General features: G+C 38.4%; 2 protein-coding genes across 3 annotated transcripts; one reads left to right on the top strand and one right to left on the bottom strand.

Moving 5' to 3' along the window:
- The first annotated feature begins 554 nt into the window (after positions 1 to 554).
- Positions 555 to 10,767, top strand: emc1 (ER membrane protein complex subunit 1). Of its 2 annotated transcripts, XM_023956478.1 has the most exons (23): positions 555 to 686; positions 1,111 to 1,238; positions 1,321 to 1,386; positions 1,466 to 1,559; positions 1,639 to 1,767; positions 1,942 to 2,068; positions 2,148 to 2,297; positions 2,447 to 2,614; positions 3,218 to 3,289; positions 3,524 to 3,622; positions 3,749 to 3,845; positions 5,045 to 5,161; positions 5,829 to 5,837; positions 6,057 to 6,256; positions 6,469 to 6,618; positions 6,727 to 6,888; positions 7,015 to 7,134; positions 7,226 to 7,363; positions 7,696 to 7,869; positions 7,985 to 8,195; positions 8,358 to 8,442; positions 8,523 to 8,652; positions 9,941 to 10,767. In XM_023956478.1, exons 1-23 carry the CDS (start codon positions 595 to 597, stop codon positions 10,118 to 10,120), a joined length of 2,898 nt encoding a protein of 965 aa, XP_023812246.1. In that variant the 5' UTR covers positions 555 to 594; the 3' UTR covers positions 10,121 to 10,767. The 2 variants fall into 2 exon arrangements, with proteins under 2 accessions (XP_023812246.1, XP_023812247.1); XM_023956479.1 differs by lacking the exon at positions 5,829 to 5,837 and having other exon boundaries at positions 9,941 to 10,316.
- Positions 10,768 to 10,897: 130 nt separating this feature from the next.
- Positions 10,898 to 17,054, bottom strand: LOC101174747 (ERBB receptor feedback inhibitor 1). Its single transcript, XM_004070632.4, has 4 exons — positions 16,847 to 17,054; positions 14,041 to 14,213; positions 13,480 to 13,553; positions 10,898 to 12,906 (listed from the first exon to the last, which is right to left on the bottom strand). Exons 2-4 carry the CDS (start codon positions 14,085 to 14,087, stop codon positions 11,903 to 11,905), a joined length of 1,125 nt encoding a protein of 374 aa, XP_004070680.1. The 5' UTR covers positions 14,088 to 14,213; positions 16,847 to 17,054; the 3' UTR covers positions 10,898 to 11,902.
- Between the last annotated feature and the right edge of the window lie 5,918 nt (positions 17,055 to 22,972).

Genomic DNA, 22,972 nt, shown 5'->3' on the forward strand with positions numbered 1-22,972 from the left:
TTTTGCTATGTTTGTGTAAAACACCCTAGAGATATGAAGAACTTTTATTCAATTTTATTTACTGCTTGCCAAAAAATTCATAGTGTACGCATAACAGATACTAATCATAGGTTCCCTTATATTTTAGTTTATTTATAATTTTTATTCGTTGGGATTTCATGGTTTTTAGATTTCACACACAATAGATTGGATGTTGTTTTTTTTATTTTAAAGTAGAATTTATATAACAATGATTAATAAATCTCACATTCAACATTTTGAAAAAACAATATATATTGTATTACTATTAATTACAATATTAATATTTAACTCGATTAAATATTTTACTTTTCAGGTATGTAATTAAGCATGGTCATTTAATAATGATTATACTACTACTACTACTACTACTACTACTAATGATAATAATAATAATAATAATAATAATAATAATAATAATAATAATAATAATAATAATAATAATAATAATAATAATAATAATAATAATAAAGATGCCTGTAGATGGCAGCCATTTGTTTGAAAGTCAAAGAAAAAACGGAAGTGACAACAACTTACTTCCTTTTCTTGCGGAAGCGCACTCAAACTGCTGCTGCAATGGCAAAGCTAATTTTGTTGTTGCTTAAATGTATACTTTTTTGTGGCACTGTTTATGCCGTGTTTGAGGATCAAGTTGGAAAATTTGATTGGTAAAATAAGTTAATACTTCAAAATAAGTATTTGTAATAATCTGTTAAAATGTTCGCTTCGATTTTCTGCTTTTATGTGCCAATGCTAATGCTAACATCTGTCAGGCATTGCTGCTGCGGCTCGGTGTGGGATTAACTCCTCAAAAGGATGCTTTAATTCCTTGTTTTAAGATTATTGTATTTCTGTAGCTGATTTATTGTCTTGTTTAAATAGACACACCTAATAGCCTAGCAAAAGTGATGTATGTTTTAAAGTATCTGACCATGGCAATGGAAAAAGTAATAGAACCACGAAAGTGGTGCCAAGGACACTTTGTCAGTCAAGGTTGCATTCATATTCATTAGTTCTTATGTGGCATTTAGCCTGAGAAAACTCATCTTGTTGAAGATTTAATTTTTAATATCTTATTCTTGTGTTGCACAGGAGGCAGCAGTATGTAGGCAAGGTTCGTTTTTGTCATTTTGATGCACATATGCAGTCATCCAAAAAAGTTCTACTAGCAACGGAGAGTAATGTTTTTGCTGCACTTAATACCAGGACAGGGGAAGTCTGTGAGTATTTTACTAGTCTGAAATTGATTAAGCCCATGATCAAAACTGACATGCTGAATGGAAAGACAAATTACTATTACAGTGTGGCGGCATGTGGACAAGACTGGCCCAGAGGGAAATATTGATGCTTTTCTGCAAAATGGGCAAGGTAAAGAAGTTCTATTTCAGAGATTTTAGTGTCTATGATCTTTAAAAATGTTTCTAACAGTTTTTTGGTTCCTTCCTAGACTCTGTTTTAGTGGTAGGCAATGGCCGCGTCCTGCGTTCCTGGGAGACCAATATTGGTGGTTTAAACTGGGAGGTTGTGCTTGACTCCGGCAGGTGAGTATTTCATTGACAGTCTGTGCAGTTATTGTATTATATACTTTGAACCTTTTTTTATTTTTTATTCTATTTTAAGCTTTCAGTCCACTCGTTTAGTAGGACAGCAAGGAACAGTTAAAAATGTTGCTGTTCTGAAGAAAACTGCCATCTCTCTTCATTACTTGTCTAATGGTCATCAAAAGTGGATTGAGAACCTTCCAGACAGGTAAAATATGATAAACTTACCAATCGGCAAAATTTGCTTCCATACAATCGTATTGTCAGTGACATGAATAAAACTTTTATGTATCTTTATGTTATAGAAACACACATTCTTTAAATACTGCACATTATGAGCATTGAAACTGTTTTGTAACCACCTGTGTTTTTATCTTGACAGTGATACTGTGGATTACCAAACGGTATACTCGGGTGGAAATGGGGAAGTTTATGTATTGGGAGTTGTTCCGCATTCCCACATTGCTGTTGTTGCTTTTAGTGTGGATGATGGAGAGATACTTAAGCAGGTATGATGCATAAAGTTGAAATTAATATAAGTAAAACAAGCCACCCATTGTTTTTACCTAATACTTGTTTTGGTTGCAGAGCTCAGTTGAAGCTCCTTGGCTGTCCAGTATACCAGAAAGCTGTCAAATAGTTGACCAAGAGATGTTGATCTGTGTAGATTCTACGACGATGTCCCTTTACACACTTGACTTAACCTTGCAGTTACAAATGAACCAGATTCCCTTACAGGTAAAAAATGTATACATATTTCTGCTTTGTGGAATTACTGTCCATTGCTCTTTTTCATCATTTAATCTCACTTACAAGAAATTTCACACTTTAAGACAATCATATTCTCCATGTGAAATTTGGCATTTGTTTTGTTTGTCTTTCCTCAGTCTCTGGAACTTGAAGTAGACCCGGACTTTCGTCCATCTTTAGTGTCACACCAGCCTAACCCGGCTAAGCAGCCACTGTCAGAGTTTTTTCTTCAGCTTGGACCTGATCGCTATGTTCTTCTCCAGTTCAACAGTGGGCAGATAGTGATGTTGAGGGATTTCAAACCAGTATGTAACGCTTTCTCCAAACAGCACTTTTCTATTTTGACTTTGAGATTGCAGAATGTGTGCTATTCACCTCGACTCCAGTACTTTAACCCTTTTTAAGCTTGCTTTCTTGAAAAATGACATTTTAAACAATAAAACAATTTAAAGGGAGTAAGACTTTGGGGTTGCTCTTAAAATGCTTTCATTTGAAGAGCAACCATCTATAATTGAACCAGAAAAATGATAGCCTTTGGAAAATGACATCCCATTCTGCACTGTGCACCACATTGTAAATAAGAAATTGTTCTTAATGTTTTGCCTGGTGAAATAAAAGTTTCTATTTACTGTGTAATAGTCGACCATAAATGTGCACTACTAAGCTTTGAGGACACATTGTGCTCTTAACTGCAGGATGCAATGCTTTTTAGTTCAAATTGTTTAAATATTTTTTCTTTCCTGGTTTAAATATCATTTTAACGAATAGTGTGTTATATGACTACGCTTGACTGGTCCTCTTATGACCAAGGTAGTCATGTAAAATTACTAACTGAAGTCATCCCCCTGTAAGTTTAAGTTTAAAGTTGCAATTTCTGTAATCAGCTTCATATTTATCTTTATTTTTAGGCCCTGCTTGTTTCGTTTGCAACGACTGGAGAAAAGACTGTTGCTGCTGTCATGTCACCGAAGAATAAAACTGTAAGTTCATGACAATTTAGAGCTTAAATGTTCATTACTGGATTTTGGGACTCAAATATGGAACCTAAAAATCATTAAACTGGTGGGATGAAAAAATCTGTAAGACTTTTTACATCATATTATTTTTTTGTGTTGAAACTGAGAACAGGTACAGTCAGGAGTACGGTAATTTTATGTAAGTGCTGTTGAGGTATTGTTTTTAATGTGCTATATTATGTTGCTCCTGCCACACAGGCCTCCACTATTAACCTCTATAATGCTGAAACTGGGCGCAGACTTCTTGACACCACATTGATTTTTACCATGGATCCTAATGGTGGGAAACCAGAGAGGGTGAGTCTGTAGGTCCAAATTGTTTTCTGCCGTGGCCTTATCATAGATTTTTAAAATTAGCAGTAACATTTAGATTAAAATACCGGATAAATTAATCAGTCCATTTGTTTTATTTCTGTTTTTCAGCTGAATATTCAAGCGTTTCTGAAGAAAGATGATTCTGTTGGCTACAGAGTGATGGTGCAGACCAAAGACCACGCGCTTACTTTCATACAGCAGCCAGGTATAAAGAAAAGCTAAGACAAAGATGACACCAAATATCAAAGAATGTTTTGGATTTGTTTCTACTTTATGTTTTCAATGACATTTAGCAACACAAAGACACAAACTGATAAATTTGGATTTTCAGAGCATCATGATGACACAGCATCTATTCATTAAAAAAAAAGTTTTTTAATGATATTTCATGTTGTGCTGGCTGAAAAAATGTGTTGTTGGACTCATCAATAAACAGTTAAAACACATTAACAGTTTTTTATAAAAGCATACATTTAGTCATACTTTTCGTATACTGTATGAAACAAATGTAATAGCAGAAATAGTTCTGGGATTTGGGGTTTTGTGCAACACTTCTACAAAAAAATTACTTTATTACACTTAACTTGACAGTTGATTAGGTTGGTGTTTATCAGAATTTCCAACAAATAAATGTGGAATCAAAGTTAAATCCTGAACAAAATGTACTAATTTCTTCAAGTCAGTTAAATAGGAGCTACCCACTCGTGGAAGTGTGTTAGGACGACTCAATCGTGCAATGAGCCTAACCTTGTGGCATTAATCTAGCCTTACACATAGGTTTTGCTGTCTTGTGCATAGCTAGAATCTTTTTGGATTCAGTTTTGTCTCGTTTTATTTTTGTATTGTTTCCCTTTTCAAGTAGATTGATGAGGCAGGGCATGGATAATTAACACCAACGCACATTTTTGGTGTCATTTCTGCCATGGTGCGGCACCAAAGTAGTGCCCTGCTGTTTTAATCACAGCTTTTCACAAGCTAATCTGATGTTTTAAACTGCTTTGTTAAAAACTGTTGTTTCCTTGAAGAAACTAGCTCAGTGATTGTTTATAGAGTTACATTACATGAGAGTTTTTGTCAGTGGAAGTCTCTCGGATGTTATGATGTCTGCTGCTATTCATTATCTCTTTCCGAAGAGCAAAGTTTTGCCTTGGTTTTACATTTTCACTGATACCACCTCTGAGTCATCAGATGTGCAGCTGACATCAAGCCTTTTTGTTAAATACAGATTCAGGTTTCATGATGTATTCAAAGCTGTATCCTTCCCACCCTCATGAAAATAGGAAATGTATAGGAAATGCCATCAGTGTGTTGTTGCTAAGAAGTGATAACAAAAAGCAGATTTTTCTTGCAGAGTGTGGAAAGTTGTAATGGTCAGTTGCAGAACAATAATAAGTGTTCTTTCAGGGCGTGTATTGTGGACCAGAGAGGAGGCCCTATCAGACGTGTTGACCATGGAAATGGTGGATTTGCCCCTCACTGGAACGCAGGCAGAACTGGAGGGAGAGTTTGGCAAAAAGACCGGTAAATGTCTAACCAAAGCTTACTCTTTATCCTTATGATGTCACACGGTTTAGTTATTGTTTCCACATTTAGCGTTTGCTGTCTTTTAACCACTTTATGCCGTATGTTGTTAATTCTCAGCACACCCTTTATTTTAAGGCTTCCCTTAATTTAGCATCACAAGAACAGGAAAAAATGTGGAAGAATATTTTCTTTTTATAGTTGGAAATAAAGTCAGGCATTAAGGGGTTAACTTTAGTGTATTTCACAAGTCTAATACTACAAAAGAAATCCTAGAAATATGTCAAACATTCTTACATTATTTTTTTCTGTCTTACCAAGAATTCCACTTTTTTAAGAAAAAAATTCCAGTTACTAAAACATATTTTCTTAAACTAAGATTGTTGTTGAAAAGCTTTTATTGAGATTATTTTTCTTGTAAGACAGAAAATAAGACATTTTTCCTTGAAACATGGAAACTACTACTACTTTATCAAGATTAAGTTTTTTGCAGTGCAGGTTTTTAAGAAGGAAAAAAATGATTTAATTGCGTCATTTATCAGTTAAGTTTTCTGAAATATTACTGCAAGCCAATATTGGGTGTCTTTGGTAAATGAATCAAAGTGGTTTTTGAAAGTTTCATTATCTTCTAATTTCGTTCTGTTTTCATTGCTGCAAACGGATTCAGCCATTCAAGGTAAAGTAGTTCTCTGAAATCAAACTGCCTGTTGTGATGTCCCATCACTTTTGCTTGACAGAAACCTTTCCTAACATGGACTGAGCTTGTGTTGTGAACACAAGCAGAGCCTTTCTTGTCTTGTGATTTTCTTGTCTGTTTGCTGTATTCCATGTTTCTGAACTGTGCCACAGACGTTCCCGCTGAATGACATTTGTGCTCCTTCTGTTGTTTGTCCAGATGGGTTGATGTCCATGGTGTTTAAGAGGCTCTCCTCTCAGCTCATCCTGCTACAGGCATGGATCGCTCACCTCTGGAAGCTGTTCTACGATGCCCGCAAGCCCCGCAGTCAAGTCAAAAACGACATCAGCATGGAGAACTTGTCCAGAGATGAGTTCAACTTGCAGAAGATGATGGTTATGGTTACAGCGTCTGGGAAGGTAGAAGCCAAAGTTTTCAAACTGACTCAATCATTCTATGCTGTTTTTTTACTGTGGTGAAAGACTCTGGTCAAACTACCTAGATCTTTTTTATTTAGTCTGAGCTCAGGCAAGGCTAAAGTGAAGGGAAACACTATAAAATCCATTCAAATCATTGTTAAATCATTGGATTATTATTATTATTATTTATAATTATGTTGTTTATTTGTAAGCTCTTTGGGATTGACAGCAAGACTGGAGGAATTTTATGGAAACATTACCTTGAAAACATCCCGTCCAACGCTGGCTTCAAACTAATGGTGCAACGGACCACTGCACACTTCCCTCATCCCCCACAATGCACTCTGCTAATCAAAGACAAGGTATTTTACACAGCAGCTGGCCTTCTTTGATTGTTCTCCCCTGCTTGTACATTTTTAACTTTTTGAGTTTTATTCTTCTTTTTCTGTGCGTGCGCTTCACTTTTTAAGGACACAGGCCTGGCCTCACTGCATGTGTTTAACCCAATATTTGGAAAGATGAGTCATGTCACTCCACCTGCTCTACCTCAGCCCATACTTCAGTCACTCATGCTGCCGTTCATGGACCAGGATTATGCTAAAGTCTTGCTTCTCATTGATGACCAGTACAAGGTCAGTAACTGCAGTTTTCTTGGGAAACCAGATTAATAATGTCTTCCAACTTTTTGTTATTTTCTTACTTGTCTTATACCCTCAAATCAATTGTTTTTCGCCCTGTTTGTTGCTGTGGTACTTCAGGTGTCTGCCTTCCCATCCACCAAGTACGTGCTGCAGCAGCTCCAGGAGATGGCCCCTACTATATTCTTTTTTCTTGTTGACTCCAGTCAAGGAAGACTTTCAGGTTACAGGCTAAGAACAGTGAGTCAAACGTGTATTTCTCTATTTTCCCACACAATTAGTCACAAGAGAATACTAATTCATAATTGTGTGTGTGATTTTCTATTTTCAGGACCTGTCAACTGAGCAGATCTGGGAGGTCATCCTTCCAACAGAGATACAGAAGATTGTTTCTGTCAAAGGGAAAAGGCCGAACGAGCATGTGCATTCTCAGGGAAGAGTGATGGGAGATCGAAGTGTCCTCTACAAGGTACAGAAACCTCCCTTTGTTTTTATGTGTGCAGGATTTTATGGCCCATGTTTTACTCTGCATCCTATTACAGAGGAATGATGATGTTGGTAACATCTTTTTAGATGAGCTTCGTAGAATTTTTTTTTTTAAAAAGTAAAAATAAGGAAATCTTTTAGGTTCTCATCTCTAAAGAATGACTCAAAATTAACCCGTAGGGTCTATACATTTGTCAAATCCTTAGTCTGATTTCTATTATGATCACCTTAGTAATGACTGTCAGGGATCTTCAGGTGTCATAAATGCTTGATATCTGCTTTTTTAAAAGATGTTAAATATTTATCTGCTTTTAGTACCTGAACCCTAATCTACTGGCCGTGGTGACTGAGAGTACAGATTTGCATCAGGAGCGCAGCTTTGTGGGGATCATGCTGATTGATGGCGTAACTGGTCGCATCATCCATGAGGCTGTTCAGCGAAAAGCCAGAGGACCGGTGCATGTTGTGCATTCGGAAAACTGGGTTGTGGTAAGTCCGGCTGATATTACCAAGAGCAGAATAAATCACAATCTCTGTTTCATCATCAAAAAGTGTTTTGAACTGTAGAGGAGAAGACATGGACTTACTGAGATTGTCTCCACAGTATGAATATTGGAGCACCAAATCCCGCAGGAACGAGTTCTCTGTGATTGAACTCTATGAAGGAATGGAGCTCTACAACAGCACTGCGTTCAGCTCACTCGACCGGCCACTTGTTCCTCAGGTGCTTCAGCAGTCCTACATTTTCCCCTCTTCCATCTCTACAATGGAGGCCACCCTGACTGAGAAAGGCATCACAAGTCGCCATCTCCTCAGTAAGCTCCCACTGCTTATGGTGAAGTCTCTGAATTCCCCTGAAAATGGTCCAGTTGTTATTAAGTGAAGGTCTCTAAAGTAAAACCCATAAATAAAAAGAAAATTTGGAATTTATGTTTCCCTCCAGTTGTAACAAGTTCCTTTCACTGGTTTTGTCATAGTTGGTTTACCTTCTGGAGGGATTGTGTCTCTGCCAAAAATGTTCCTCGACCCACGCAGGCCAGAAATGGCATCGGAGCAAAGCCGGTAAGACTTTCAGTCAAGCTTGATGTACCACAAACGCACACACAGTTCATCCTTGTCTGACCTGTTCACTTCATTTCCAGTGAGGAAAACCTGATCCCGTACGCTCCAGAGCTGATGATCCGTACGGAGTGGTTCATCAACTACAATCAGACAATATCGCGAGTGAGAGGCATTTACACCGCTCCCTCTGGACTAGAGTCAACCTGCCTGGTGAGTTCAGTGTTTGGGGGTTGACCATTGACTGTATTGACGAGAACTAAACTCATTGACTCCTCCCCCCTCGCATTCCAAACAGGAAGAACTCTCTGGCTTCAAGAAGCCAAAATCCCATCGACCTCAATTAAAAAAATAAACAGCCATTACTCTGTCATTCTATTTATCAGATTAAACATTCTTGCTCTGCTACCTTTTCTTCACATGTTCTTGCCAATCATAATTTTTTGTCATTATATTTTTTTCTGTATTAAAGTTAGAACCTGACCAATCGGCTGCCTCAATTAAAGCATGTGGGGCCCGCTGGCCCAAACGTTGACAGTTTGAAACTTTTCATTGCGCTCGCTTTCAAGTGGTAGCAGTGTGAACTTCCAACTAGTGGAGCCAGTTATTAAAAAAAAACATTTGTGGTACAAGCACCAAATTTGGCATGTATGTACCTTAGAATCCCTTCTTTCAGAAAATGTTTGTCGCAAGAAAATCCAAGATTTAAAAATGTATTCAATATACATGTAATGTAGTATTTCTGTACGTACCCCTTAAGTTTCAAGAGTGCATTTCGTACACAAACAGCCCATATTGTTGAGACTGGAGCAACATTAAATATTTTTGTAACAATTGAGTATATGCTGTTGCTCTTTACAAATGGCCGCCATTTTGGATTTTCTTCGAGGCTAACATGCTTGTCTCAAAGAGGGGATCCTTAGGCACATCTGTGCCAAATTTGTGGTATTTACCACAAAATACACAATTTGTCTAAGAAATATCCGCTAAACAAACTGATTCCTGATTGGAGAGAGCGGTTGCCATAGAAATGCTGACTCGGACCGACTTGAACCAATCACTGCTTACCGATGTCATCTGGCTCCAACATGGCGATTTTGTTGGAGCTGGAAGTAAGCCATTTTCCATGGGGGATGCCACACTCTCACTCCAGTTCTCTGATATCAGGGCTGGCCAACCCTTGTCCTCAGCCAGCTTACTGCCGATTAGTAATTCTCAATTAATTCCACATCCTGATTTACTTACTGAACACACCTGGTTCATGTTGTCAGGATGAAGTAGTCCAAAGAGAGCTGGAAAACAGGCTGGGTTAAGGCCACCTTTCTCTTATGCAGTCAATGGTGTCAACTTCAGGACTGACCTGCAGTTTCAAAAAATCTTTTCTTGGTTGCAGCTTGTTCTTTCCTTCTTTTTGAACACAAACTCTTGTCATTGTTATTATTCTCACACCTCAACTAGAACAAACCTAAAGAGAACACTATTTTTTTTCTCCCTTTTACAGGTGGTGGCATACGGTCTTGACATCTACCAGACACGAGTGTACCCCTCCAAACAGTTTGATGTGCTAAAAGACGACTATGACTACATGCTGATCAGCAGCGTTCTCCTCGCCCTGTTCTTTGCCACGATGATCAGCAAACGCCTGGCAGAAGTCAAACTGCTCAATCGGGCCTGGCGTTAATGTGAACGACCCATTTGCACACCTCACAGCCCCCCATGGCTGCAAGAAGGACCTCTGTCCGTGGAGATGAGCCTGCAGAGGTCACGCCTGCAACAACAGCACAGGCCAAAGTTTAATGAGGCTTAGAAAGAACGGCGAGGCAGGAGGGGAGGAGGTTAAAGATGGCAGGCATTAGTAAAATTTTTGTGTGTTTTTTTTTGTTTTTTAACTTATTTTGCAAAAAAAAGAACTTAGAATTGAATTTCTTGTGTGCCACATCATTTTTAACATATAAATATAAAAAAACAAATTTGATTTATGAAATTTAGAAATAAATTCTTATAGATAAAAAAACAACTTATTTTTACTTTTCCAAGATTAAAGGAAATTTTAAAACCTCTGATAACATCTGAAGCAATTAACAGTTAAAATAAGACAATTTAATAAATGTGAGTGATAAGTTGTATAAATACTATATTTGAATAGTTCTGTCACATTGGGTCGATGGCAAATAATCTGTGAAGCACGTAATGAAAATGTAGCATGGTGAAGAAAGCATTGATTTTCTTACTATAGGCTCTGTTAATCATCACATTCTACAACATGAAAAAACAAGAAGCAGCTGTTTGTTTTTTGCAGTTTTAAATCAATAAAGTTTTTTTTTCAGAGCTACAGTCTTATTTTTGACTTTTCCAAAAGCAAATCCCACAATCTTTAAATGTGTGGCAGTTCTCAAGTAACTAACATCAAAACTTCCATGTGTTATCCCATTTTGTGATGGAAAAATAATGCCAGGAGTAAAAGGAATAAGTTATTTATTTCTATAAATAGATCAAAAACATTTTTACAGTAGCCACTTCAGACAAATGATTTTTTGAAGTCTTCGTTCGGGCATAATGAAAAGCACAATCTTCATGTATATTTCAAAGACTGTGTAACAAAAGGTTGTAAACATAAGCCTGGACTTCAGCAGTGTAAACATAACATGTTTTTCCATTTCATTCACACACAAAAAACACCATAACTGTACTACTTTGACAGCTTTTAACTTAAATTTGCGAGCAAAATTAAGATTTTTAACAGTAAATGAAAACAGGCTTTGAGTGTTTATAACACTGCTTTTGTAAAACCAGTGACGTGTTCCTCATGTTGATCAAAATATTCGAGTACTAGCTCAAATGACTTAATCAGGTCCGTAGGTGATTATTAGCTCCATGGAAGCGGTTTTTAAAAAAATACACAGAATAAAATCAATCAATTCTTACACTAATACAAGTTTAAATAAATATACTTTTGCACATACAAAAAACGACAAAAACACTGAGGTAAAAAGAATCCACCTTTTTTAACAAGCATGAACCAAACCAGGTGAAGAACCGCCTCTTAATCTTGCAGTATTTATGTTTATGTTGTAATTTAAATCATATTTTTGTCATAAAATGTGAGAATCCAATACTTTCAAAGTTGCATTAATGTAAATAAAAACAAAAATACTATAATTGGAAACGATGGGCACAATCCCAGCTTGTACCTTAAATCAAACCTTTTTAACTAAAAATACCAGTTACCCAAATTTAAAACAAAAGTTTCTCTACTTTTATTGAAAATACTATAACACTTTGTCGCAATGCTTCTTGAAAAAGATAGGACATCATAAATACTGACTTGAGTTTTCAGTCACAAACTTGGCACTATAAAGCAAAATATCAGTCATTAAAAAAAAACAACATGAATTGTGAAAACATGCTTTAGGACTCTGTGTTCTTTTCTCTTTGGTGTCAGTCAGTTTCCTCTTGGAGGTCTCTACCTTTTCTGCCAGCTGCAGGAGCCTCCTGTGCCGTTGGGCTCGCTCAGAAGTCTGTCTCGCCTGTGCGAGTGTGCTGAGCGGCCTGACGGCAGGAGGATGTAGTGCGTGGCGCTGGCCTTTTTGCCGTCCCTCAAAATCGGAACAATGCAGGGAGAAAAATCCGCCACAGGTGGTGGCCTCTCGTTTTGCTGCCTCTCGTTTTGCTGCCTCTGTAGTGCCTTGCTCACATAATGTGGGTCAGCAGCAAAACTTTGCGTGACAGGCATTACGCCGTTGATATAAATCGGCAGTCTTTTGGGGCTTGGAGTTCGTGGTGGGCAAGGTGGGACTAATGGCACCCGTGGAGGAATTTTGGGGGCCTTGTCCTCTTTGGCACTCTTTGTGGGTCTTGGCGGGATGGGGATTCGAGGAGGGATTTGCGGCTTCTCGGTGGGGCAGCTTGTGAAGCTGCGTTCTGCTTGTGTTGGAACATCTAACCAGGAAAACTGAAACCTGGAGGACGGCTGTTCCTGTTTGCCTTCGAATCCAACGCCGGAAACCTCACGCTGCTCATTTTCTTTATGGAGAGCAAAGCACCAGTTGCTGGCTCCTAAGATTTCTTTTGTGCTTTCTGACGGCTCCTCTCTGCTCGGCCACGAAAAGGCCACTGATCTGATTCTGGCAGCCCGGTCCTGCAGTGAGCTCTCCTGGTAGGCAAAATTCACTTGACCCGAGTCTTTCCTTCTGTCCCTGCAAATGGCCTTTGAGCAGCTTTTGGGTATAAGTTTCCGGCGATCACTGGTGAAGAACTCCACCTCACTTTCAGATGCTTCATCTGTCAGAAGCTCCTCTGGGTCCGGTAGAGGCGGGAGGGGTTTTGTCTCTTTCTGGTGACCCCCAGGTCCCGTCTGTCTCCTGGATACGGGGACGACCTGGTCGCCCTCGTTGAGCTGCAGCGTCTCCTCTGATGTTATCCGGTAAAAGTCAGAGTAGAGCGGAGACTGGGACTCTGTGAAATTGGCTGGTGAAAAGAAAAATAAAACAATTGCACATTAAAACATAGTATAATCCAGGAAGCAAGAAGAAGAAAAAAACGTGCTGAAAACATTTGTGGCACCTATCACCTTCTTCACCAAACATCAGCCACAACACCCTGATTAACACAGGAATTGTCATTATCTGCAGGGCAGGCCATAATCTTAACTGAGCTTCCCATAACCTTCTTGGTGGAAACATCCGATGTGTCCCAGACTGCAGGAACAGCTGGCGACCAGGCAGAGATAGCTTCCCCTCCTCCTTCAGGTTGATACACAGCTCAGCTCTGATGCCAAACTCACCTACGCTCTGTTCTGCAGCTGCTTTATGACAAATGTTCAACTTAAACATCTGTCATAAAGAATGTACTGAAGATCTGTACATTCAAAATATTAAATTTCCCTGCTTAAACAAGAGGCTTTTCCCACAAATATTTAAAATCTTCATCTGTAGCCCCATCAAGATGATAAAAAGGTTCCTCGATGTTCCCACGGCTATAAAAATGACATACATGTAAAAGTCATATCTAAGAGACTAAAGTCATATCTAAGAGACTCACGTTTGAAGGCCTTGAGCGTTTGCTGTTGTTGAAGCCCACTCAGGTTTTGTTCCATGTCAGCACTCAGGCACATCCTGGAGTGAAAAAGAGGTTTAGTTATCTTTATAGAGGAGGGCGGCATGCTCATGTCAATCATTTCTGCACATAACCTGGAAGTAAGTCATTCTGTGTTACACAACTAGCAAAACAGAAAACGTATTTTCCACATTACGCTTCACTCTTCATTTCAGTTGTGTAGCAGCAATCTTGTTTATTTATTTTCATTTCCGTAAAAGTAGAAAAAAAAAGGTCTTATCTCTGAAAAGGGAACAAAAAGAAGAACGCTTATTTTTCTGCCCCCTTTACATGCTTGGACAAAAAAAATGAAATGAAATATGAAGTTGTTTGAAAATAATTTTTCAAACTAAGTATAACCACCCACTTATGCTGTTTGTAATCTCATTTTACTGACAAATCTATTTTGTTTTAGACCTTTTAATCTTTACCTGTATTATTGACTCAAATTGTATTGAGGGAAATACATCAAAAGCTGTTTTTCACTGTTTTTAGTCGTTTGTGTACCTGTCAAAGTTGTGCTGGCCCCAGAAGTTGTTCGGATTTTCATCCATGCTGGGTCTGAAGATGTACGCTCTTAGAAACCAAACAGAGATCTTGCCAGTTTTAATCTGGAGTTCCAACGTGAGAGAGCAGCGTTCAAATCCATCACAGTTTCTTTCACTCCTGGTGATAGCGAGCTGTTGAAGACAGAAAACATGAAGTTATCTTTAAACTGGAGACCCAGGATATCAACTGTGAAGCCAAAAAGGACGGTCTTTAGGGGGTGTTGGTGATTAGTAAACCTCTAATTTCCCCACTGTTATGTTTTACATTACTTACCCAATTGATTTAGACATCCACAATGGGAAAAAACAAATGGAATTTCAGCTCAAAGAAGAAAATTCAATAAAAGCTACTTCCAAAAAAACAAAAACATTTTTATGTTGATTGAACAGTCACTATGTCCTTTTTTCTTGCAGCAAAATTACTTCAATCTGGTCTAGCAGCTGCACAACAGTCTGTGTCTCTTTGTAGTCCCAGGCTCTTGCACAAGCTTTTGGGTTCAATGTGGGAGGACCCGGCAGTACCAGCTCTCACAGCAGGGGCAAATTGTTCGGCATTCCTGTAAAGCTCAGAGACAACACCGCCACTGAGATTGCACAATCGCGTCACACTCGCACACATTTGAAGGGAAAGTCGTTTGATTCAGATAAGATAGTGGTCCTTTTGTTTCTGCCAGTTCATTTCACAGGAAGAAAAAGGTGCACGTCACTGAAACTAATAAGGAAATCCTCTGATTTAAAGTTGCTCTAGATTGAATGTTAGTCATACTGTGCAAACAAAAGATTTATTATTTGACCACATTTCATAGCTTGGAAATCTGGAATAAATAGTTCTAAATGAAATGTATATTAAAAGGAAATGTCATACTAAAGTGCATAAAAAATAAATTAAACAGCCGAGAGGAGGTCTCAATTTTATCATTCCACCCATCTCATTCTTCAAAGTCCTGCTTTGTTTCATGTCAATAATGGGTTAAAGAGGGAAGCAAACAATGCAGTGCTTGCAAAGACAAATCCAGGACAAACAACACGGTGGTTCAAGTGTGCATTTGAATATTTATGCCATCCTTAAATCAACCGCCTGTGATGTCATTTCCAGCCGTGACCCTCGGCGATGAGATACGCTTATGAATCTGACCAGGAATTACTCAGTGTCCATGAATGGAGGCACTTTCAGCCATGAAAGAGCTCTTTGTGCTGCCTCAGTGACGGCTGAAACTGAAAATACAACTGAACTCTCCCATAAGGTTAGAGCTTGCGCTTTGCCATATAACAGACGGGCAAGGCCAAAGATGGCGCCCTGTACCACACATCCTGTGCGAGACAAACTGTCTATTTGCACAGTTGGAGGGATGAGACTCCGGCTTGAGGAAATAAAAAAAACTGTTTATTTAGCTCGTGCAGAAGCCTCAATGTTCCGTCCTTGGCAGCCAGAATGTCCGTTTTTCCCCCCCCGTTTTTTCCCTGACCATCCTGTTACAAGCTCGATAAACACAGTGCAGTGCTTACATCACATTTGTCCTTTAGTAACAGTTTGATAGGATGTATTAGTGGAAAAAAAAATGTAGGCCACAAGAGACAAGAATCAAAACAAAAATAAATCATTTTCCAACTTACTTAGAAACACCCATATATGCCTATAAATGGAGATTATCAAAACAAACATTTTACCAAGACAATAGTATGACTAAAACAAAATAATACCGCTTAGACCAAATCTATATTTAATTTTGAAAGAATAAAAAAAAATCTTTTTTGTTTTTTACTTACTTTTTTCCTTACAAAACATGTTTGTCTATAGTTTTGAAGGGCAATGCTACATTTATTGGTGATTTAGTTAGTTCTGTGTCCAAGAAATTAGTAACATTTTACCAAATGTTATTTTATTATTTTTAGCATTTACTATTATCAAAATTTTTCCTCACAGGGATATAAAACTAGCAAATATACATTCTTAAAACACTTGGGTTATTTCTTCAACCCATTTTTGGTGTTATTCCTGTTGCGATTATGGTAATCTGATACTTTTTGGAGCAATGCAAATTTTCTGTGATATTGTGGTTTTCTTTTAATCCAATTATTTACTCAGTTAAAATAACCCGGTAAAAAGTTAGTCCCCAGATTTGGATTAAAAACAACATAACTAGAGTTATTTTAGTGTTTACATTGTAACATCCCTGCTCCTACATGTTTATATTAATTTAATATTGTTATAGTTTTCATTTTTTTATTAATGGTATAGAGATGGTATAGGAACCTACAAAAATAAATGATATTTATGAGTAAAACGTGTCTCTTTAGCTGCAGTTTTGCCCAAACATCCAGGTAAACAATTTAAATGCATGTGGGTCGCTCTGGCGCCCTCTTGTGGTCAAACTAGTGCAGTCACTCATCCCGCCTCACCGCGGGTGGGTTTGACGTACGGCGGGGAAGAGCTGTGCCTCCCGTCGAACAAATACCCGTATCCGTGCGGGTTACTGGGCTGAGTAATCCAATAGAATTAAAAAAAAAATATTAATAATAATAATAATAATAAAATTTTAAAAAGGAGAAGGAGAAAGACGTATTTTTGACTCATGGCAGTCTCTGGAGCTCCTGAGACAGTCACAATATTACAATAAAATGTAAACCAGGTCCTTTTAAAGAAGAATAAACACCATTCTACTCCAGTCATCAAATAGCTATTGGTCTATGAAGTAGAAGAGTTCATCATTTACACTTTTAAAGGAGTTTAATTCATAATTTGGTGAAAAGTCGTCAAGTCTCACCGTCAAAATGCAGTCAGTCAGGCTCGGCCGAAGACTTCCCGTCCTTGTGGGGTAGATGTCAGAATAGTTCTGGTCCCATCAACTCTCAGCCATGTGCAACATCCTTCACCGGCAGGTGAAACGGATTCTGTCAGAGTGACGCGGATTTCCATGAGTGCTCATAAAAGGGTCCAACACCCCGAGCACGTTCCTGTAACTCCACCCCGGCCTGCCTTAAAGGGAGAAAGAAAGAAAAAAAGCCATGAAGCAGCTCATCGCTCCTTTTACTAAAGTCAACCCCTAATGTTTGCTTTTGATTTAAATTCTGCAAATTCCAGGTAATATCATTGTAACTGTGTTCATCCTTCTCAAGTTCATCGAAATAAACAGCAGAATTGTAAATAATTGAACATTCTTGAATGACTTTAGCCTCAGCAGAAAAAAAAAGCTAATTTACCTTTTCTTCTGTTTGTAACAATTTTTCAGTAATTCATAACAAGAAAAATATTTGCCTGTTTTGTTTTGTGGGTTATGCTTTCTTCAAAGTCATTTAAAATTAAAATAAAAAATGTAACTTTAAGTTGGAACACAATTTAAACAAATTTGTATTTTTGGACTTTATTGTAATATAAGTATCCCCCCAACTATAACATAAATTAAAAGACTAATTGCAAATACAATCTGAAAAAAAAAAGATTATAGTCTGAAAAGAGTTTCCTTTTTGTAATAATTTATGAGAGTCTTAAAAATAATAAAGCAAAAAGGATTTTGCTGTTTTATGTTTATGAATGTTGTTACTTTTATACAATTAACTATTTCATAGCAACATTTTTGATTTCAGGGTGTGTGTAGCATAAGAAAAAAGTAGCTAATTTATGTGGACCATTTACAAAAAGAGAGGCAGTTAGTATGCGTGACATCTAATATCGGGAAATAAAAATGTTTCTATTTAAAGAAGTATTCAGTTAGTATACTTCCTAAACTATACCTACATGGTCTAAGGTATACTTGCTGTACTTGAAGTGTTCTATTTTTTTGCTAAAGGTAATCAAAAAATAAATGGTTGTATTTTTAGTTTTTAGCACAAAATGTCCAACCTTCCTTTCATTGGAAATGGGAGATTTCAAAACTTCTTGGAACTGATTGAAATGATCAAATTTTTCTAGAATTTCCCAGAATCTGAGTTTATTTCTTTTTATGTGTGCTGCAATTTACTCCTGCACATCACACGCCTGTGGGTGGACTGAACACAGAGTGAACTGATAAAGAGAAGCCAGCTGATTGGCGGCACAGTCCCAACGAAGACTCATTTGGAATCTGACTCTCTGCCTTTTTTGTCTTCACCATTTGCAAAAAGCACAAAGGCAAATGCAGAAACCTGTTTACAAGAGACCAGCGGGGAAGTCAAGGCAGCTCATTTTTGTCTTTACTAGAGTCCTGGCCCAACACTGATTCCCTTCTGTTTCAAGTGATCTTTAAAAAACTCTTACTCGAACCCACAACTAAATAAAACACATGAGTCACAGAGAAATGCTAAGTAACACTGTGTACTCTTTAGTGAAGTCACTCCAATAAACCAATAGATGGGTATACACACAATAGGGAGTGACTTTAACCTGCATGCCCATTGTCAATCATAAACCCAGAAAACATCCACATCATGTTGAAAACTCCGGTTTTCTACTAAGTGATGACTGTCCCTACGAAGATTTGTTTGCTCACAGGTGCCCACACAGTTTTTAAACAAATAAGCTGTTTGATTGGCCATATATTGTGCAACATAGTGACAGATCATCCGACTTAAGTGTGACAAAGACAGCCGTCACGCTAACGTGAGGGTTTGCGTTGAGTCATGAATAAAGATTATTTTAATGCCTTAAGTCCCCTTAAAGATCATCAGAAGATCCCAGACTTTCTCCTCTTCTTCTAGGATGCAAACTCTGAACGTTTGCCACTTGGTGACCCTTTGTGGACGCACACGGTGACCCAGGATGCTCACAGCTGTGGGAGTTGTTGTCGGGGTCAAGTCATTTCCTGCGCTTTGAGACCTCCGTCCCTCGCAGCTGTAAGTAAAGTCAGAAGTCCACCTTCTGCATCTGCAGCCACCCACACACTCACCCACTCACCCCTTTTCTTTTTGTCAAAGAGCATATTTATAAAGCAGAATGTGTCACAGGAGCAAGTAGAAGTTAAAAGCAAAAATGAAACTCAAAAGTTTCACTTATTATGAAAGGAGGCGGGGAAACCCTGGAAATTAGGATTGTTCCAAAAGGTTGATGGTCCTACAGCGCTCATTTAACCACGTCTCAAACTGGAATCGGAGATGACAGAAGTAGGTGTTAACATATGTTTTCTATGGTTAATATATTTGTGTGGGTGGACGTGCTGACATGGTGACACAGGGAATTCTCTTATTGAAGAAGCAGCTGTGTACAACCATGCAATAGTAATTAGAGCACCGTTACAGACCACAGGCAGACGTGCCTGCTGCTGTTCTCAAACTCGTGGTTGACCTGGCTTGTGTTTGAGTTTCACATTCCTTTTAATCTTAACGCTGTTTCCCCAGTAAATCTGTGTTAGAGGTTGTAGTAACACTGCAGTATATAAACATTTGAAAATGCAAAAGTATGCCCAAATGAAAGGTGCTGGGGGGCAACTACAGGGCCTCATTCTTAAAAACATAGACAAACTTACAAGGAAAAATATCTTCAACCACATGTTGGATTTTTGTTGACGCCCACCACTTCCTCACAACAAATGACAAGGTTCAGCTCCCATTTCAAAGTAAAGCAGGCACAGTGAAGTTCCGAATAAGTTCCAGACATTTTGCTGGTCTTTGTCTGCTGAAGTAAGAGTAACTTGAAACGCTTCCCGTGGCCCTAATCTTTTTATCTAATGGATTTGGAGTCAGATTGAGGCGTCAGGAAGGAACGGGGCTCCTCAAATGTCTGAGTGGGCTTCGCACGGCGGCCTTTGACCTCATCCTGTGAGGAGACGGCTCAGTTATCAAAGAACCACCAGCAGGCGGGAGGAAGAGACGGATGAACTGACGAATGATGTTTGGGCTATTTCTTTGACTTCCGGACAGTTTGGGGGTTGAAGAGATATCAACTAACTGTATATTTGCTTTGTTTTGTTTTTCTCAAGGGACCCACAGACAATAACAAAAATTTGTCAGTTAACAAACTATTAGAGGATGATCTGAAATTGAATGGATGTTGTAGTAAAGAAAAAAGTCAATGTGAAAAAAGAAGTGCCTCTCCAAAGATGTAACTTTATAGCAGTGTGGGCAGAATGTTAATAGACAGTCAATGGTGCTTTTTAACAGTAGTTTCACTTTAAATCGAACACCCATAAAGGATCAGACATCTCAAAATTCTCCAGTAGGACATTTTTTTGGCAAAGCTTAAACTTTAAAACAAAGACTTGCTTGATCTTGACCGAACTGAGCTCATGGGGAGGGGCTTCGTTTTGGACAAAAAGGTGAGACAAGAGTCAAGATATTTAAAGTCCCACTCCAAACAGCTTATGATCTAATTTAAAATTGTTCCCAGTAGTATTTTTATTATGATTATACTGTTTTTACCCCAAAAAAAAAAAACTAGTGTTGTTTTCAAAGACATATTTTCTGCAGAGCGACAGGAGTTCGTTAGAAATTCACGTCTGGGTTGCGAGCGGGCCTTTTGGCGCTGAGTAAACCTGCCCTCATTTCCCATCATCCATTTGTTTACACTCTCTTTTACTTTACTTTTACTCTGTTTTGCTTACAGCCCCTCACAGCACAAACCTAACCTTACTGGTCCATCAAAAATAACAAGAAAAATGGGAGCTATCCAGCCTTAGAGTTTTGAGCCAGATGCCAGCTCAGAGGAAAACAATAAAGACGTACATGGATCTATTTGTCGCATCGCAATGGAACAGAGCAGGGAGCTTGTGACCCGCTGACTGTCAGCACAGCTACAGGCTTTTTCCAACGACACTTTTTTGTCTGCCCAGGATTTAGACCGATTTGAATACAGAAATATTCAGAAATACATTTTTAAATCTTAATTTTCTTTATATATGTCCTCCATCACGAGAAAAAACGCTACAAGAACAACAGTATCAGATCAGTAACACATTTTTCATGGAGTGGAACTTGAACAAAGTTCACTTCAGAAGTTGAAGTCTTTTTGAGTCACCTCACAATAGACAGATTTGTTTTTGTAAGAGCAACAAAAGCTGGATTTGGTTGCTTTGTTTTTCGACTCATGAATATAGCACGTGCATCCTATGATGTGATTATAACTTAAGGGAGGTTGAGCCCCCTCAGCTCACAGATTTCCCCAAAAAGGACTGGTATGCTTCTTTTTCATCGGTCTCTTAAAGCTCAACCCTCCTCTCTTTTCTTCTTTTTCTTACTTACAAGCACTCCGTCATTTCCTGTTCAGTCACAGACAAAGCCCAAAGTTTACAACTCCCCTCCCTGCTTTTTTTCCCCCCTCTACTTCCATTGTCACAGACTTGTAATGAGGAATAAAACCGTGTCATGTTATATAAAAAAAGTCCTCCCACAGAAATCCCTCAGTGTTAGCAGGTAGAGTGGAAAAAGTAAATCAAAGCAGATGTAGGTGTTTCCTGGCAGCGTGACTGATTCATGAAGTGCCTGATTTTTGAGGATTAATAGCTCTCCAGATGATGCCACTGCACTCGTCAAAACATGCCGTTAGAGTGCATTGTAGATGGAAAAAAAACAACTTCAAGATAAAGGTATGTAATTGGCTTAAGGAAAAAAACATAATGATGAGTTTCAAACAGATAAATCTTTCAGCAATCACTTTCTTAGACAGCATTTTCCTGTTGCTTTTAGGTATTTGCAGACATGCCTTGTTGAAAAAAAAAGGGAGGAAGTGATGGAGCAGTGATGTAAGGGCTTACGTTAAACATATTAACTACGTGCCTGTGTGGGAAGGAGGGTTAAGGGCAGGGCACTATGAAACGAAAGGGCTCAGTGGTGGACTGGTTGAGTCATTAAAAAGCTGAGTCAGTAGGCAAACTTGCCTCTTTGGAGCATGTAGCCAGTACATGTGGCATTTTGTCTGTGTGTCTAAACTGAGACGACTGAACATATGAGGGAAGTTAGGTTAGCCAAAGGGCATCTTTACCTCTTTAGGAAAGAAAAACAGCAGGTGCTAAAACATTAGGGCTTGTTCCAAATCAGGTTAAAAGAAGGTGTAACACATGGAAAATGCTATTATGGAAGGAGTGCCTCTTCACACCACTCCTGTAAGCCCTTTCTGGCTACATGTGAGTGGAAAACTTCCATGCCACGCTGCCATTTTGTCATTTTTCCCTCCACACCCTTCTTTCCGAAGTCATCAGGATAATGTCATCCAGTCAAATCTGGTCATTGGCCCAATGTGATCCATCGGGGAACGTGGACTGCAGGACGCACCGTAATAATTAGTCATCTTGGCTGTGTTGTAAGGTCCAGGACTGGTGTGCTGCTGTTGACATTTTTCTGTGTTCAAAGGGCAATTAGGAACACCACCCTCCACTCCGGAATGTGATGTCCTGATAAAAGTGGAGGGCTGTTTAAGCTGATTGTAATTATGGGCTGTTACTCAGGCTGACTCACACTAAACAGAGAAAAATGTGGAATAGTTCAGCTTTAAATCCTGGGTAAACCCAAATTCAATGGAAATAGGTCAAATTTGAACAAGAACAATCACTGGATAACTCCAATGCAGTTAGCAAAGCTGTAACATTCACGCTGAGTACAGGACCTAAAATCACTAATAAAAAACATATGAGAAGAATCTTTCCATTACGCAGTCCCAGCACATCCTTGATTTTTTTACACTAGGCATTAATACCCATGTGGGACCCAGATGACATTACTCCTTTAAAAGTTTTTAATCTTAAAAAAATGCATAGTACTGGAAGTATTTCAGTAATTAACCACAAAAAATATGTATCTTATTCATCATATTTCAAAATGTAAGTTTCTACTTATAGAAATCTTTTAGGCTTTGAATTATTTTAATGAGCGTGGCTTTTATGTGCTTATTTGTTAGCTTTGTTTTTAGGTTTTTGTTATTTTCTTTTTCGGCTCGTCTGCAGTTTTTGCTTTATCTGTAAAGTACTTGAGGTGACATGTTTGCTGTA

Source organism: Oryzias latipes, chromosome 7 (genome assembly GCF_002234675.1).
Source record: "Oryzias latipes chromosome 7, ASM223467v1".
Taxonomy (NCBI): Eukaryota; Metazoa; Chordata; class Actinopteri; order Beloniformes; family Adrianichthyidae; genus Oryzias; species Oryzias latipes.

Coding starts and splice junctions, on each gene's coding strand:
- emc1 (XM_023956478.1), top strand. CDS start 595: ATGGCAAAGCTAATTTTGTTGTTGCTTAAATGTATACTTTTTTGTGGC. Junction 6,619..6,726: donor CTCTGCTAATCAAAGACAAG/GTATTTTACACA, acceptor TCACTTTTTAAG/GACACAGGCCTGGCCTCACT. Junction 7,364..7,695: donor ATCGAAGTGTCCTCTACAAG/GTACAGAAACCT, acceptor ATCTGCTTTTAG/TACCTGAACCCTAATCTACT.
- LOC101174747 (XM_004070632.4), bottom strand. CDS start 14,087: ATGGATGAAAATCCGAACAACTTCTGGGGCCAGCACAACTTTGACAG. Junction 13,554..14,040: donor GGCCAGCACAACTTTGACAG/GTACACAAACGA, acceptor TTTTCACTCCAG/GATGTGCCTGAGTGCTGACA. Junction 12,907..13,479: donor AACGCTCAAGGCCTTCAAAC/GTGAGTCTCTTA, acceptor TCTTTTCACCAG/CCAATTTCACAGAGTCCCAG.